We start from the raw sequence: 17,248 nt of genomic DNA, 5'->3' as shown, positions 1-17,248 counted from the left end.
GGAAACATGTCAAATGTCTATGGATTATGAACTACTAGGAACTACTGTTTTCAGCAACATTTGCTACCTGTTTGGTCATACAGGCGCATAATAAAAAAATGCATATTGCTATTACAACATATGAGTGTTAAGAGTGATGCGCAAAAAGCAGTGAAACGACTTTGGTGCTGGATCTGAGATCGCTGATATGGAGTGCATATTATTAACCCACTTTTACAGTACATGTGGCAATGCTCTAGTATAGCCAAATTCTGGGTGGTATGAACTTTCACTGTAATGTTACCATAACACTGGGACTTCACACTGAATTTAGTACTTCTGAAAGCACTCAACACACAACCCCCACACACAGCGATGGCTGTACAATAACGCCACTAATAATACTGCAATGCTTAACATTTTCAACTTCAAAGTACTTTATTAACTAATTAACCCTTAAACACCTTAGGGCGATAGGTATATTAAGTATTTACAGAGTGGTCAGCAGAGACACAGACCGATCAAGTGAATTAACACAAAACAGAAAGGGAATCAGTAGCAGAATTAGAAGGACTAGAACTCATGAGCGCCTGGCTCACAGACTTGATGTCTAAACTGACACTCTCTTTCTGCCCTAAATCGAAGAAATGCTGTAACTTTTAATTCCCGCATGCCGGCTGATCTTAGCGCTCAATAGCGAGACCGTTTAAAATGAGCAAATACACTTGGAGATATGGGCAGGGGAAAAGGTCAAGCCCTCATGACCAACTAACAATGTAAACTGCCCATGCCATCTCTGAAATGAGCTGAACAACGAACTCCATGCCCCACGGCTGTCTCCCCAGAACTTCTCACTAGCCCTACAATCCATTTATAAATGCTATTTCTCAGTTATGGGAAGACAGAAGAGAGTCTACAAAAATAGTAAATGACACCATTTTACTTAGCGGATTGTCTTTGAATAATAAATATCAATCGGAGACCAAATTCTACAGAATGATAGGGGCAAAAATTCCTTGTCCGAGTAATTTTCCCTGCTGTGTAACTTACTTACATTTGTGAGCAAGATAGTAGAGATTTGGCAAAAGATGGGTCAACATACATGAATATAGAAGAATATGACAGATCTCTAGGCTGAAAATCCTACTTGTGAGATCTGCATATGGGATCTCCTCCCTTCCCCCGCTGCATAAAACAGGAAGATTGGCCACTTCTGAAGCTCCATCCCACTCACAGAGGCCTCTCCATCGGTCCAGATCCCTTATGACCCCCCCAGCAACACTACAGAGAATCCTTGGAAAAAATCATGCAGCCCTCACCTCTGTTCCCTGTTCAGCTGGGCCTCCCAGAGGCAGTTGTGACTGGGGGACGGGGATCTAGTAGTGTGACTGCAATTGAGCCATGCTGACAGGAACTGGGGTGGGGAAGTCGGGCCGTAGGAATTATGGGGTACAGGCCTTGTGTACATGTTCTTCCCTTTTCTGGATTGCTTGGGGGTCCTTTAGCTTTGAGGCGGCTCCCGCAGCCTTTTTCATAGTGGGGAGGAAAGGAGACAAAGCTCACCCCTGACCAAAAGGCTGTGGGGTTTCCATGAGGGGGGATCTCAGATTTTCGTCTCCAGAGCGCCGCAGGGACTGGTCTGACCATGGGGCCGTAACTAGTACAGATATGCTTAACTGCGCTAAGTACCACAGGGTTTGGCAGTCCATTCACGTACCATCCCAGACCATATTTACATTGAAGTTTTATGATGTCTGTTTGTGAGGGCCAGAATCTTTTCTCTGGAGCTTAGAGTCACAGAGGTGAGGGGACGGAACCTTAGTCACATGCCAAACCCCATCTTGTTCACACAGTTTTCTTGTAGAACAGGTTGTCTCTGGATTGTGTCAGTCACTTTGGCTTCCCACAACCTTCAGGTATGCAGGGAGCATTCAGTGTCCTTGCCAAAAAAAAAAAAAAAATCCAGGGGAAGTGATAAAGGGGACAGGAATCATCGTTAGTCAGTGATAAGACGGAGCGGGAGGCTGTGCGTCAAAGAGCTCTTATTTCAAGCATGCCCATCGGTTTTTACGGGGCGTGGGACTTGAGCTGACGGGAAGCGCAGCTGGAATGTAGCACAACTCTTCCTGTAGAACCTGTTACATTGCAGAGGTGAATAAGGGCCGTGGTAGGATTGTGCATTAAAAGCTGCCACCAGTGATCCTGAATTTGAAGCCACTTCAATGAAAATCCCCTATGAATTCTGCAGCGTTCCGCTGTCTTAAAGCATGTCTCTCCTCTGTGAAACTTCCTCCTATGTTCTGTGTTCAGCTATCTGTGGGGAGAGGGTGGGACTGGGGAGGCGTTGCTGCTGATATAGCTGGTGATGTCAGCAATGTGTCAGCAGTGGGAGTTAAGCCTGTGAAACCAGAGTTACACCTAGGAGGCTGAAACTCAGCAGCAGAGAGAAGCGGAAAGCTGCTTGCTGGGGGGAAACGGGCTGGGGGGGGGAATGGTATATTTTCTTTTTTAAACTTCACTTTTGAAACAATTGGATTATAAACCAAACAAATGAGAAGCAAGATTGCACATTTTTTTTGTAACTAGGTAAGTGTGGAGATTCAAGTGTATCATTTTGAGTAGTTCTATATCCTGGCTATGCTTAGTAAAAATGTTGGTGCAGTATATGACAGCGCATGGACGTTCTTCAGAGAGGAGTAGGGGCATTTGTCTACTCCTGTATATGTAGTTTCTGGGATACCGTATGTAATAGTGCTGTGGTGCTGCAGAGTTCAAGCTCTCTCTATGCACTGCGTTCTGGGATATTGCATTACTTATATTCTCAGTAGAATGAATTCATTTAAAAAATCCAGCTACTACTTTATGGCTGGGAGCTTTTTGTGTTAATTTAATACAACAATAAGTTGATTTCCCTTTCAGCAGCACTGTTAAAAACATAACAGTAATCTGCAAATGTGAATGAGTCTTTTAACCAAGGGTCATTTCTCATTACAGCATTTTTTAATTGAGCAGAATTTATTAACAATAAAATACCATTCTGGCAAAGAAAAGTTGTGGCAAAGCAGGATTCCGTAGAGTGAAAGGTCGCCGAAAGAATCGTCCCATAGTTTTCCACAAATATGTGAACTGGATTATGTTTTATTTATGACCTGGGATACGTGCATTTAAAAATGAAGCGGGACGTAATATTTAGCTTTATGAACCTTGACGTTGCTTCGTGTTGTGTATGTTTAACAGATGGAGTCTTACGGTGATGTGACGTTTGAACTGTTACCTAGAGATGAACATTAATATTATATGTGATGGTGAATGAAACGTTTGATTAATTGGCTAAGAAATTTAAAGCCCAGTTCTGCCTGAAATAGTGACTTTGGAAAACTGATATTCTGGAAGGAGGTGTTTCTCGGTGATTTTCACAGCAAAGTTGCTCAGTTTGCCAACGAAAAGATTTCTTCCTCTCCCTCCTGCCCCCCGCAGCTGCAGCCCTGCACTCAACCTGGGCTCTGACAGCCTTTCCATCTCAGTAAGAGAGGCTCTGCAGGCTAAATTAAACCTTTAGCTACACCTGTCCAACTCCATTGTCAGACTCTGCACTTAGTGACACCTGTGTAACCCCATTGGCATTAACTGGCTTTGCACAGGTGTCACTGCTGAAAATTAAAAAATCATCCCCTACTGCAGCAAAATTCCACCGCAGGGTGAAAGCTATGTTAAGAATGTGCCATGCTGAATGGAGGTAAAACCTGCTATATTATCCCCTCAGGTAATGACTGACATTGCTTTCAATGCAGAAGGGGTAGGGTAAGAAGATCCATAGGGAATTCCGACCCCCTGGCTGCAGATCTCAGGGCACTGGTGCAAAATGCCTCCCTGGTTATGCTGTCCTAGACGAGTGATTCCCAAACTTATTACTAAGGCAACTGCATTTTGTCTTTTTTGTGACCCATTCAGGGCCCAAATTTGGGGGGGGGAACAAAATCATAGGCCAGCATCTTTCTTCTTCTCCTCCTCCTTCCTCGCCCCATCGAGGGGGCACTGACCACCCGCAGCAGCACCCTCTGCACCGGCACCACAACTCTGATCCCAGCCTGGGATGGAGGGGAGGCCCACCCCCCAACAGTGGTTCCTGTCCCTCAGGCCTGGCCTGGCTCCCCACTCTAGGCATTGTGACCTGGCGAGTAAGTCGCAGCGCTTCTCAGGTTTGGCCCGGCAGCCCTGACGGAGGAATGGCTGGGAGAAACCGGAGTGGTGCTGCAACCCCATGCACCAGGTTGCAATGCCGGGGAGCGGGCAGCAGGGCCCGTCCCTGCAGGACAGGAGCCGCCGCTGGCTGGTGAATGTGAGGGGAGGCCTCATTCTCCAAGCCCCTGTTCCGCACCAGGCCCAGAACCTTCCTGTGACCAACTGGTGGGTTGCAACCCATGACTTGGGAAACGCTGTCCTAGAGAACAGTTCTCTGGTCCCCAGCCGGCGGTTACACATTTTATTAGTTGTATTCCTGTAGCGCCTAAGAGCCCCAGTCAGGGACCAGACCCATTGTGCTAGGTACTGTACAGACTCAGAACAAAAATCTTTCTCTGCCCCAAGGAGCTACAGGCTCAGGAAATGCTTAGAGGAGCGAGATATTTGAAGTTGCTCCTCCCAGACTCTCTTCGGTGCTGTGCAGTCTCTCCCCCACCCCACCCAAAAATCTCTCAAAACTCCAAACCCAGTGGTTGCATTGAGCGTGTGCCAGGACTAGAACATGTCTTTTCCAAAGCTGCTGTTGCTGTGTTATTCCCCTGTGCACTCCACGACTGATTGGAGGAGCAAAGGCCAGAAGGAGAAGAATGCATTATTTTACCTCACTTCTGGTGTGCAACGATTTATATTAGCTTCTTCATTTAATCAGAGTAAAAAGTTCTTTAGCCCTCCTCCCGAGACAGAAAGTTTGATTAGACGCGAACATTTAGCCGCAAGATGAAATGTATTATTGGCAAAGGCAGCTGCTTGCACAATTCAGATCTGCAATTTACAATACACTGTTTATAACAAACATTGCAAGTTCTCTTTATGGGTCCTTTTTATCTCATAACCAGTGACTTTTGGCACAGTTAATCTTTATATGTAGCATGAGCTCCCCTGGGTTTGGTTGGAATGAATAATATGATGGAGGAAAGAGATCAGTGATTCTTGGGGTGACTATGTTTTGTTTCTTTCTCTCTCCTAATACTCATAGTTATTTCAATGGAAACAGCTGGAAAATCTGTATTTCCGTGAAAAGAAATTTGCTGTGGAAGTTCACGATCCGCGCAGGTGAGACCAGAATGGTGGTGGTTGTGACCAAAAACCTTTAGACATTGGACAGTTAATCCTGGTGTCAACCGAGTTCATTGAGCTGCATTTCATTCATTGAGCTCGTTTCATTGAGCTGCAATAGACCAGGATTTCATTGTGACATAAAATTTTGATCTTCCTCTTTGCTTTGAGTTATAGGGCCCAGTCCTCAGGTCCAGGGCAGCAGAACGGGACTGTGTAAGGGCCACCGATCTGGTCTGTGGTTTCCAGTAACTAATGATAGGAAATAGTTTCCTGGTAAGGCACAAAAAGGGCCTCAGGGCTGGTCTGTAATGTGGGGTGACATTTTGAGGTGCTCAGTTTCTCAGATTTGTTTCGAATTGCATATGGGCAGTTCCCAGGCGCGCTCGTACTCTCAGTGGACCTGGTTCTGGTAAGCTGCAGTGGATGCTTATAGACACGCATTGCAGTACCTGCAGAGGAGACGTTTTCCTCCTATTTAGCTCCCTTCACAACCCAGGGAGAGGCAGCTGACTCCACTGTGGCTGGAGTCACGGGGACTGCGGGGCCAGTAGAACAGGGGGCATGACTCCCATAAGTTCATGTACATCTCTGGCCCAACAGTGACTTCTGCCTCTTTGGCCCACAGCCTGTTCATGGGGGCTGGAGGGAGTGCCCAGTCAGAACATGAGTTCACAGTCACGCTGCCCTTCCATGCACTTGTTTCACAGTCACTTCCATAGAGGACCAGAATTTGCCCTGAAGAAATCCCCTTTCTTTCTGTTTCCATCTTCCTTCTGCCCTCTCCCCCCCGCCCCGCCACACCCCTTTCTCCAGCAATGCTGCTTGCACCCAGCAATCTGCTTCCAGCCCCCTTCATCTCCCTTCCATAGCTGAAGTGCTGAGAGCTTTGGGATACCCCTCCGTTCTCCCTGGCACATCCCGCACCATCTCTCTCCCTTCAGGATCCCTCTGCATTCCATTCTCTATTGCAGATTTATAACATGTCCATCCCTTTGCTTCTGATCTCAGCTGCAGGAGCAGCAGCCCCCTCCCTTTGAGCTCACTGTGTTGTAAAAAGGAGAGGTTTTATGGCTGTGATTCACGGGGAAAGCATAGCAGCAGCAGACATGGTGAGGAAGGATTTTTTTTAGTAAAGGACGTAGCTCACAGGCTGCGTATTGGGTCTTGCCTGGTTCAGAAAAAGGCAGCTCTTATTTTAAACCTAACAGGTACCAGCCTCAGACTGCATTTCTTTTACCCCTATAGAATTTCAGTGTCCAGAAGGACCTTTGGACAGAGCGGACTTGTAGTGCAAACCTGGTATGCAAACACTTCCCTGATCAAATCCATCTGGGTAATGGCAATCAGTCAGCACCAGTTTTACTTGGACAGAAAACAAAGCAAAGTAAGTTACCAGACATGTTACCATAAGCAAAAATTTCAACTCCCGTACTTGTACCTACTTCAGTGTGCATTGTTCTAGAGAGAAACTAGTCCTGGAAGAAAGCCTATGAATTGGCTTTGTAGCTGTTACGCGATCTGTTAGATCAAATAACAATGCTCCAGCTACATTATTCTGCCTCCAGTTAAGAGCTGTGGAAATGAAATCACAAAATGGGGGAATTATCACAGCTCAATGTTTAATCTACCCTGTGTCTGGCCTCTTTCCCACATTCACTTTGAACAGGATACAAATAATAAAGGGGTTTTCCTTATGGAGATAACCAGACTGTGAGGAAAATGCCAAGGAATGGAAAGCAAAGTGTAAAATCCCACACGGTGGTGTTGCATGCACTCTTAATTTACTATGAAGAGAAGTGTGAAATGTCATCGCTATGACCCTTTGTTCTGAAGCTAGTTTGAAGTAACTTGATGATGCAGGATTGTGTTTTACCTCTTTCAGGCAAAAATTCCCTCAGCCAGAAGTTTGGATGATATTGCAATGGACCTGACTGAGATGGGGACACCAAAGGTTTCCAGACTCGTGACTTTGGAGGCAAAGAATCAGCTTATTATGGCCAGCAACGGCAGTTTAATCTCTTCAGGTAACATTTTTGCTTCAAGCCAACGGCAGGTTCTGTCAAAAAATTTGTGAGGCCTATGTGCAATAAAGGAGAAAATGATGCCATTCGTTCATAGCTGTGGTGAAGTAGAGGTTAACGTAGATCAGATTATAAAGATTTGCTTTTATAAGCATAACATACCAATTTTTTTGTAAATAAGTGAAGAGACAAAAGAGCATTCTGGATAGTGTCTGTGTCATATATTTTTATCCCATATGTAATTTTGGTACCTGTTTACTGAACCTGCAGACCCATAGCATTAGCTACAATCCAGGTGCATCTAAAAGTATGGACCTTGCGTCTTCTATGCACATGTACTCTGCCGTGTGTGTGTGTGTGTGTGTGAGAGAGAGGGAGAGGGAGAGGGAGGGTGGGGGGATAGACAGCAGCTAGAGTTATCGGAAATTGGACTCCCACTGAACTTCAGTGGGATTTGGTGCTTTAACTTCCTTAGGCAGCTTTGGGAAATGGGCCCTTTGTTCTGGGCCAAGGAAGGAAATGGGTCTACCCCCAGAATCCGCATTAAAGGTAACTCGTTGCTTCAGGGTCTCAAGATTCTGAGGTCAGCGAAGAGCAAAAGAAGGAGAAAATTACGGAACTAAAGAAGAAAGAAAAACTGCTGCAAGAAAAGCTGCTGCAGAAAGTCGAGGAGCTGAAGAAAATCTGCTTGCGGGAGGCGGTGAGGACTGTTGTTAAATTCCAGAGGAGTGCTGGCACACCTCCCCCTCAGGTTAATAACCCAGCGTCCTTTCCATTCCGCAGGAGCTGACTGGCAAAATGCCAAAGGAGTATCCTCTGAGCGTGGGAGAGAAACCTCCTCAGGTCAGAAGGCGTGTAGGCACAACATTCAAATTGGACGATAACCTGCTTCCCAGCGAGGAGGTAGGCACAGCAGCTTCAGGCAGCTTACTACCCACAGGGCAGCCAAAGCCCGGACTCAAACAGCATCTAATACGCAGGCTCTTGCTGGTAGTGATTGGTGGTTTTATGTTCCTGATGTGTCAGTTCTGGTAGCAAACATTAAAGATCGTCTGCTGTAAGTTACCCCTCTTTGGGACCCGGGCAGGGGTTGGCATGTGCAGGTGTCTGCTCTAAAACCAAGGGTAAAACTACCCAGTTCCACAGCTAGGGTCCCATCCTGCTGCCCTTACTGAAGCCAAGCTCTCACGGACTTCAAAGGGAGTCTGGCGAAAGCTCCCCTAGGGCTCGAGCGTGCACCATTGACATCAGTGGAGATTTTACCAGAGACTTCAGTGAGAGCAGGGTCCATCCCTCAGTGCCTAGACAGCACCCAGCACTATAATTCTGTGCTCTCAAGTTCTGAATTAGACTGTGGTTGAGACTTTGAATCGCAATACACACATTGGGTTTGATGCACTTCTGCAGCTGCATGGGGCTGTAAATTTCACCCTTCGCTGGCAGCAGGGGTCACGGTTCCGGTGGGTGGGATTCTCCTGCGTAGCAGGGCACAGATTCCACCCAGGCAGAGCTTTATACTGTTCAAGGAGCTACGCAGGCAGAGGCTGCTTTGAGGGATGTGCTGAACACTAACAAGACTTCTTGCAGGCTCTGGGCACACCATCTCCATCCACTCTTTTCAGGGCAGTGCTGGCTGGCTTCGTTCTCTTAGTGGAATGTGGGATTCTGGGCACTTTGTACCCATGTGTCCCAGGAGCTCTGTGCTCTGGATGACAATGCTGGCATAACCCAAAGCTGCAACAAACTTACTTTGTGCTAAATCCTTCTGACAACGTGCAGTAATGCACCACATAGCACTTCTGTCACCCAAACAGTAATTAGCTAAGTTTCTGACGCCCTGTGAGGTAGCTGTGATTATATCAATTTCATAAAGTGAAGGAGAGAGAGATTCCAAGCTGATTTTCTCCAACTTTGACTTCAGTCGAAGCAGCTAGTGGTGAACATCACTGAACATCAGTTCGCTTGTTTAGGTGTCTTGACATGGAGTTAGATGTCAAACTTTAGGCACTTAGGTTTGAAAATGTTGGCCTCTGTAACCATCCCAAGGACACACAGTGAGTTCAGTGGAGTTAAGGAATAGAACCTAGGAGTCTCTTAAGTACTAGACCATAACCATATACTCTTTGTGAGGATATTTCTGTGTTTTCACTTAAGGTTTCATTTTGTACGCTGAAGTTTATTTACTTGTACTTTGACCTGCAGTATCATGTAATAACAAAGAGCTAATGTTGTGATGAATCTGCAGGACCCCGCTTTGCAAAGCTTGGAGCGTAATTTCCTCATACAGCAAAAGATGGTGGAAGCTGCGAAGAAACTTGCCAGTGAGCCAGACATGTGCAAAAATGTGAAGAAGAAAAGAAAACAAGATTACATTGCTGCCATGAAAAAGCTTCAAGAGATCGAAAATTCCATAAATGAATACAGGATCAAATGTGGCAAAAAACCAACACAGAAATCAACCCTTATTTTGCCAGGTAAACACCAAGAATCCCCATGTTTCTGATGAGAGCAATAGAGAATGTTCTTCAGTTCAGTGACAAGTTTTGTTTATATATTTGGTATAATTTTTTCCATGGCACTTGCATGGAAAAGGCAGATGTAATTAATGCATGGTATACATGAAACATTGTTCCTGTGCTGTACATAAGCTGTGGGTAGAACAGATCATAGGAGAGGCTAGGCACAAGTGCAGGCATGTTCTAACATCAGAGACCAAAGAATTGCAGTATGCAGAAGGGCTGGCGGCATCTTCTCAGCCGAAACTGGTGTGGTACCTTATTCTGTAGCATATTAGATGCTCTTTTATTTCTGAAATAAGCTTCAAGGATCTCTCAGCTGTTCCAGTGCCTCCTTATAATTCTCATCCGCTTGTTTTTATTTTATTGTGACAGTAGGAAGGAAAGTGGATGAATATTTCTGCAGGACAATAGCAAATGCTGGGAAAAGTCAGAAAAATAAGCAGAGATCAAAGAATGTATGTCTTGATTAGAAATTATTGACTCCCCATAACACAACAACAAAGCTGGGGTGTTCTCAACGTGCATTGTTGCATGTAAGCTCCATAAGCCAGGCGTTTAACTTCTTCAATGTAGCAGTGTGATGAGTCTGTGTGTATAGCAGCAGTCCCATTGCAAATAACGACTATAAAAGAAATGTAGGTGTCGCCGCCTTCTCCATTCTGAAAGTAAGGCGTGATCTGATTCCAGCCCCTTTGCGTGAGAGGTCAGTGATTAATACATTAGGCTAATTGAGGGAAGTTTTTTGGAATAGCAAAAGCTTATGTATATTGTGTCTTTTTAAAGTTTTTTATGCAGATAAATGGTTTTCTGACACATCTTCCTGCTCCTTGACCTGGGAACATCTGTATATATATGACTGTTAATGTTTGATCAGTTTCTTTTTGCACATTCTGCTGAGCCCAGAGCAAAAGCTATTCCATGAGATGTATTTTTCTCCTGGAAGCAACAAGGTAGAGAAGGAGGATGTACTTTTTCTGTAGTATATTTATATTGTATTCCACTGATCCCTATGAGGGATGTCAGGATAGTGCCCAATGTCCCTCTTTATTTCTGGAATAAGAACCCTTAACAGCCTATATTCTCCTCTTTAAATATTGCAACATAAGGGAGTCTATACATGGCCTAGATTTTCTGCCAGGGCCACTGCTGTTGTGTCCCTTTTGGTTTCAGAATTCACTTGGAATTTTTTTCAGCAAGTGGTAAAGCAAGGCTGTTTTTCATTGCTGATTGGCTGGAGGATGTTAGCTGGACTAACAGCCAGATTTAGGGGACAGAGTGAAGATAGTATCTCCTTTTCTAGCCTTGTGCTTACCAATGTAGGCAATAGTTTTGGAAGTACTTATACTTCTAGAACAAGTAACATACTGGGCTAACGAGGCAGGAAATCCCCGAGGGGCTAGTAAGTAGCGTGAATATCATGGTACACCATCTGTGTATAACTCCCGCTGCTTACTACATGGGGCATGTTGGTACCATTGTGTAAAATGGGGAATTTAGAGTTTAGATACAAATCCATAAGAACGGCCACACTGGGTCAGACCAAAGGTCTGTCTAGCCCAGTATCCTGTCTTCTGATAGTGGCCAATGCCTGGTGCTTCAGAGAGAATGAACAGAACAGGTCGTCATCAAGTGATCCATCCCCTGTCACCCATTCCCAGCTTCTGGCAATCCTTTGGTTCTCACTCAGAAAAATATGCACTTACTCCATCATTTCACAACGTCCGGCAACTGACTTCACTGAGAGTTTTACTTGAGCAAAGACTGCGAGATTTGGCACGTAGGTAAATAAGCTGTACTCCGAACCAGTACCTCAGAAGCAGTACATGTTTAAAAATGATGCTTGGCTGCTTGGACTTTGGAAAGAGCAGAACCAAAATTTATGGTAGATCTGCCGGCAACCATTGGACCATCCCTGGCCATCCTCATTCTGAAATAATCACTCCCACATTTTGTGCACGTGGTTTCCTAAAGCTGAAGATTAGTCTTTTGGGGAGGAGTGTGGCAGTAAGTCAGTCCCAGCTGTGAATTTTAGGAATGGTTTGTTGGAAATTATGTATTCAATAGCCGCCTCAGTCTGTCGAATCAGCCGTGCGCTGTTCTTGGTCCAGTCCTCTGGGGATGAGAGATTAAGCAGGTACTTGACTTTCAGAGTCGTCATTCCAGGCTGTGCCACTTGTCATGGGCCATTCACTCACACATGCACCCCGGCTGCAGAAGGCTCTGGTTGTGCTTCTTCCACATGGCACAGCGTCTGACATTTGTGCAGCAGATGGTGCACATGGCCTAGCATATATTGGCTGGGTTCATGTGTTTAAAAACACTGGGGTGGGGGGAGGGGTTGAGGTACATTGCGAGACAGCTGACTTGCTTAGCACTCTTCCTAGTGACTCGTTAAAGAGAATGGAAATAATATGTCTTTATGGAGAGGTTTTACTCTTTGCTTGTGTAGATCTGGGTGTCACCCGTGCACACTGTCCTTACAGGTACCTCATTTCCAGAATCAATATCTCCCTTGCCACTTTTTCCTGCTTGGTCTCCTTTCGTCCAGCACCCAAGTGCTGGAACTAGGGGAGCTGCTGCATCCCCTGGCTTGAAATGGTTTCCGTCAAATACAAGGTTTATATTTTGGTTCAATGGCTCTCCGTACCCCCACTATACAAATTGTTCCAGCACCCCTGCCAGAACCCTCCCATACTGAACTCTCTCTTTTTTTTAATAGTTTTCTTCCCTGACTCTGCACCAGTTCCCATATTGTGGGAGATTTCCAGGGCTGGAGGCAGGGACCGGAATCACACACATTCAGATATTTGTAATGTTGAATGATTCTGTGTACAATAGTGCACTGCCCATTCATTGTTATCTCAGCAGTGGGGTTTTGCCTTTCATGAAGCCGGATCTTGATATCTTTCCTCTTTGTTGACACTGTTTTTACACAGTTGAAGTCAGTTGAATGAACCCTGAATAAGAACCATAGGAGTTTGCCCAGAGTTTGTTATGGTTACAGAGGAAGGAAGTGGAGGCATGAAAATGTTCTTTCTAGATAGAATGGTAGTCCTCTCTGGTAAGCTCTTCACGGGCGGCTCTTTGTAAACCCCCGGCATAGCAGGCATGAGAACAAACTTGTGCAACTTATGTTTATGATAACTGGGCTGAAGAAACAGCTGTGCTGTGGAAGTAACCAACTGCCATGGCTGTCACCAGCTGCTTCTGTTATGGACATTCTCCCCTTGTGTTTAAGGATCAGCATCAGATTCCTTACCGACTGGCTACCCGTAGCATCAAGTGGAAAGATGAGACCCCTCTGGTGTATGCAATAGAGCATTATGAATAAATACAAAATGTGTGTTTAAAAAAATCACCGTGACCAGGACCAGATTCAGCTCTGTTAACACTGGTGTAAATTTCAAGTGATGCTATTGAAAACAATGGAATTATTCTCAATTTACATCAATGTAACCGAGAGCAGAATTTGTCTAAGGGTAAAATTTTCAAAAGCCCCAAAGTCCATTTTCAAAAGTAATCTAGGGCCATTATATCAAAGGTATTTGGTGCCTAGTGGGGTTTTTTCAAAAGTGCCTCAACAGGTTAGCTGCCTGAAGCCCATTGGAGTTGAAAATTCTACCCCAAGTGTTGTCATATTTGGTAGCTTATTAAATTACAATGTAAACAAATAAGGTAGGAGTGCAGTGCAAAATAAGATGATCAGATTGTGAAAGGCTATGTACGCATCACATGATACTGCAGTCCATGTCCATCTGGCTCGGTAGCTTATTTTAAAATAGAGTATTTAGAAACCTCTGTAGAGTATCCTGTATCTCAAATCCTTTATTTTCATTTACAGATGATACAGTCCCATCTGAGAGTAGCTCTTTGTCTGATTCAACAATTTATGATGATGGTATGTCGCTTATGCTTTTCCGTTTATGAAGTATAAAGTATATCATGCCCTTCATAAAGAATAATACAACTTTTTCAGTATCTTATTCTGACCTACATCTACATCTCTGATGCCTCTATTTAAATCTTTGTTCGTTTGCTAAATCTTTTAGTGAGCAGTGATTTTATACAAGAGAAGAATATGCTTAATCAGAAGCTGTTCTTTGAAACCATGTATTTGTCAAAAGTGTGAGGCTCTTCTGCTAGCGAGTGAGTTTTCTTTGTAGATGATTGTTGTTTTAATGGGATAGCTCTTCTGAAATACACGCATCACTCCTGCATGAACAAACAATTCCAGCCGGTAGTAACTGGCAGGGGAGGGCACTTCCGGATGGCGAATGACTGGCTGGAGGAATCTGGCCAGTTAAGCCAGCCAATCATAAGCTGACAGGAAGTGCCCAACCCAGATGTCGTCACTGCAGTTCTAAATCATTAAAATATTAAAACATGCAGAGAAACTAATGATCTGTTTGCATGTTAAATGGTGATCTGCATCTTGCCAGGGATATGGTGTTTTATTTTAGTGTACTTGATTTTTTTTTCCCCTAGCAATTAATATTAGACCAGTCACCATCTGGAAAAGACTTGGCTTGACACTCCTTTAGATTTGTCATCATCGTTTGGGAACAAATATTATCCAGACCGTGATTCACTGTTTAGTGAGGGTTTGATTCTGATCTCACCCCAGCTTCGTGCTCACGCCTTGACTCTTAAATTGAGTTACACCTGATTCTCACGTGTGGGAGTGAGATGTGAATCAGGGCTTCAGTGTATCCGTATGTTCACCGAGTGTTTGATCCTGCACCTGATCCAGCCAATGGAAGCTTGGTTATTGACTTTGGTGGGCAAAGAATCAAGCCCTAACAGAAGTGAAATCAGAATCAAGCCCTGAGTCTTCACAGCTGCTTCCAACTAAAAACACTTCTCCCTGTTTCTTTCCTCGCTACAGATAATTAAAGTTGGTCCTTCATAGTGAAAAATATTTTCATGAAACTTTTATTTCAAAATGCTTTCTTAAAGAGTCATTTTAAAGTACTAAAGCCAGGGACTGATGCTCCCACATCTGACCTGAGCAGAGAGGAGAAAATTAAAGTGCAGGGTATGGAAATGGGGGGAAAATCCGTTCTACTCTATGCCTTCCCACCATCTCTGCAGAAGCCACTGCATGAGTGCTCAACTGGCAGAGCCCATGAGCAATCGCTTTCCCCGAGAGCTTTCCTCCGTGACCTGGTAGAGTTCCAGGCAGGAGTTAATATTGCTAAAATCAGTATTAACTGCCACTCCACGGTGTCCCCTGGGAGATCAGTGCAGGCAAAGCTCCTGGGACAGGAGAAGCTCCTGAGGGGTGAGGGCATCCTCTCCTGGTCCCCACGGAGGAGAGCAGTTGCTAGCTGAACCTCAGGGAGCTTCCAGCGCCCTTGGTCCCCCTGGGTCAGAGGGTAGAACGCAGCTGTAATTTTTTCATAAGTGTGTAAATGTGTCTAAGAATTTCCAAAAAAAAAAAAAATCACGTTTCTTTCCAACAGCCAACGATTCCCTTACTGTACCAGGGCAGGGAACGAGTTCCGTGCAGCTGTCTCCAAGAATCCCTCCGCCAAAGTCCCTTGGCGTGGAGAGAATCCATCTTAGAAAGTCCTCCATCAATGAACAGCTCCTGGAAAACAGACATTCTAGGTACTAGTCTTGCCATATTGTTGGTGTGAGCCTGGTTTTATATCTGTTGTAACAAATACCACAATGTAGACTGATGGTATTAGGGTAGATCTTCCCATTACACTCCTGTTTGACACGTAAGCAAACGGAATGGACTTTGCCGCTGTGCTTGTGGTTATATTTGTTGTTTAAATATTATAATCATGTTAACATAAGCTAGGCTGAATGTTAACTGGAAAAGTTTGATGAATCTCAATTGGGGCAACTGGTAAAAGGGATAGAGATTTTAATGGCAAGTGTTGCATGCAAGAACCTTGTACTGCCACCTGCCCCTTCATCCTTCGGCTCCTTTTGTGTGGCTTGTTTCCCCTATTGTTTTAAATAATGTATTGTTTCCCTGAGGTGGATGTTTCAATCATTTCAGCTAGAGGAGAACCCTGTGCATGTATCCTGATCATGTGAAAATTCTGGCCAGGGCACTGTTGTAGTACAGTTGCGGATTTCAACCGCTGCTGGGTATGTAGCTTCTGGAGACGGGCGAGAGAGTAACTATGATCTCAGCCTGCGACCAAGCATAGGGCCAGAGCCACTTGGATGCTGAGCTCTCTCAGCTCCCAATGACATCTAAGCTCTACAGGGTCAGGCCTGTGGGGCTCATAACCGTGAGTTAACTTACTGACAGTCCTATTAGTAAGTAATGTGGGCCCAATCCGATGCACCTTGTACTCAGTGTAAGGATTCCCATTGACTTTAATGAGCTGTGGCTCAGGAACCACGCCGGATAGTAAGTGCTTGCAGGATCAGGCTCTATGAATATATGTGTAAAATATATATATATATTAGTGTGCATTGGACAGTGCTGGGACACTGACTTTTGATCACTGCTCCCCTGGAATTTAAGCAGAATACTCTATCACATCAAACTCATATATAGAATTATAATTAGTTTCATGTCTATAACTTTGAATAGTGCCATTGTGTTATTCCTTGGCTTGTCGGCTTCCTTTTCTGTTTCTTATGCTCTGCATCTCTGTCCCTTGGCAGCAGCTATTCCTACAAGTTATCCTATGGTGAACTTCGTCGCTGTGTTAACCTTTTGAACCAGAGGGGTTTGAACTCCTTGCTGTTATAACAGCGCTAACCTTCGCCACTGGTCGCAGACGCTGCCACACTGACCTCTGCTTTCTCTACCCTCGTCTATCTTTTCCTTTGGATCAATATGCAATTAATGTCAATGCAGTTGTCCTTTGCATTTTATTGAAGATATTTTGGTGATGGCCATGTGCTGGATTCTTCTGTTTATAGTCACAGGGTGGACGCTCTATCGATGCACAATAGTCCTTACCGAATTCTGGAACGACAGTCCTATGGAGGGAGAAGCATGCCCACAACACCGGTGCTCACACGCAATGCCTACAGTAGTAGCCATTTACAGTAAGCTGAGTTCCATTAAATCATTGGGAAGTAATGTGTCTCTTGTGCAGAGAAATAAAATCAACACCGTAAGAGGGTAAAGAAACAGGATCCTTTTGTGTGTGTCCTTTGCCAAGATAGAGGCAGGGTTGTCAGCCTTTGATTTTTCACATGGATAATTGGACATCAGTCATTGCTGGCATATGCAGCTTTGCACCAGCTTTTCAACATGCAAACGATGGACTTTCCACGCTCAAGTGCCAGCTGTGGAGTTCCAGAGAATGGCGTGTACAAACTTGTGCATGCAAACTTAGAGATGGGATTGAAGCCGTTTGGGAAATGTTGCCCATGTGAGGAGAGATGGCTGTATAACTAGATAAGAACGCTATGATCGTCCTGCTTTTCTAAACATCCAAACTAAAGGGG

The 17,248-nt window shown here is 44.7% G+C and overlaps 1 protein-coding gene across 6 annotated transcripts in view; it reads left to right on the top strand.

Moving 5' to 3' along the window:
* FRMD4B (FERM domain containing 4B) overlaps positions 1-17,248 on the top strand; it is a 186,754-nt gene that overhangs the window by 163,266 nt on the left and 6,240 nt on the right. For all 6 annotated transcript variants that reach the window (XM_045024462.1, XM_045024459.1, XM_045024461.1 and 3 more), the window contains 9 exons: positions 5,198-5,274; positions 6,526-6,664; positions 7,163-7,304; positions 7,868-8,001; positions 8,085-8,204; positions 9,547-9,775; positions 13,662-13,718; positions 15,283-15,430; positions 16,715-16,843. In XM_045024462.1, coding sequence (XP_044880397.1) covers positions 5,198-5,274; positions 6,526-6,664; positions 7,163-7,304; positions 7,868-8,001; positions 8,085-8,204; positions 9,547-9,775; positions 13,662-13,718; positions 15,283-15,430; positions 16,715-16,843 — 1,175 coding nt within the window. The remainder of the gene's footprint in view (positions 1-5,197; positions 5,275-6,525; positions 6,665-7,162; positions 7,305-7,867; positions 8,002-8,084; positions 8,205-9,546; positions 9,776-13,661; positions 13,719-15,282; positions 15,431-16,714; positions 16,844-17,248) is intronic.

Source organism: Mauremys mutica, chromosome 7 (genome assembly GCF_020497125.1).
Source record: "Mauremys mutica isolate MM-2020 ecotype Southern chromosome 7, ASM2049712v1, whole genome shotgun sequence".
NCBI classification, from domain to species: Eukaryota; Metazoa; Chordata; order Testudines; family Geoemydidae; genus Mauremys; species Mauremys mutica.
The sequence above is the reverse complement of the archived record's forward strand: the minus strand, read 5'-3'. Positions and strand labels throughout refer to the sequence as shown.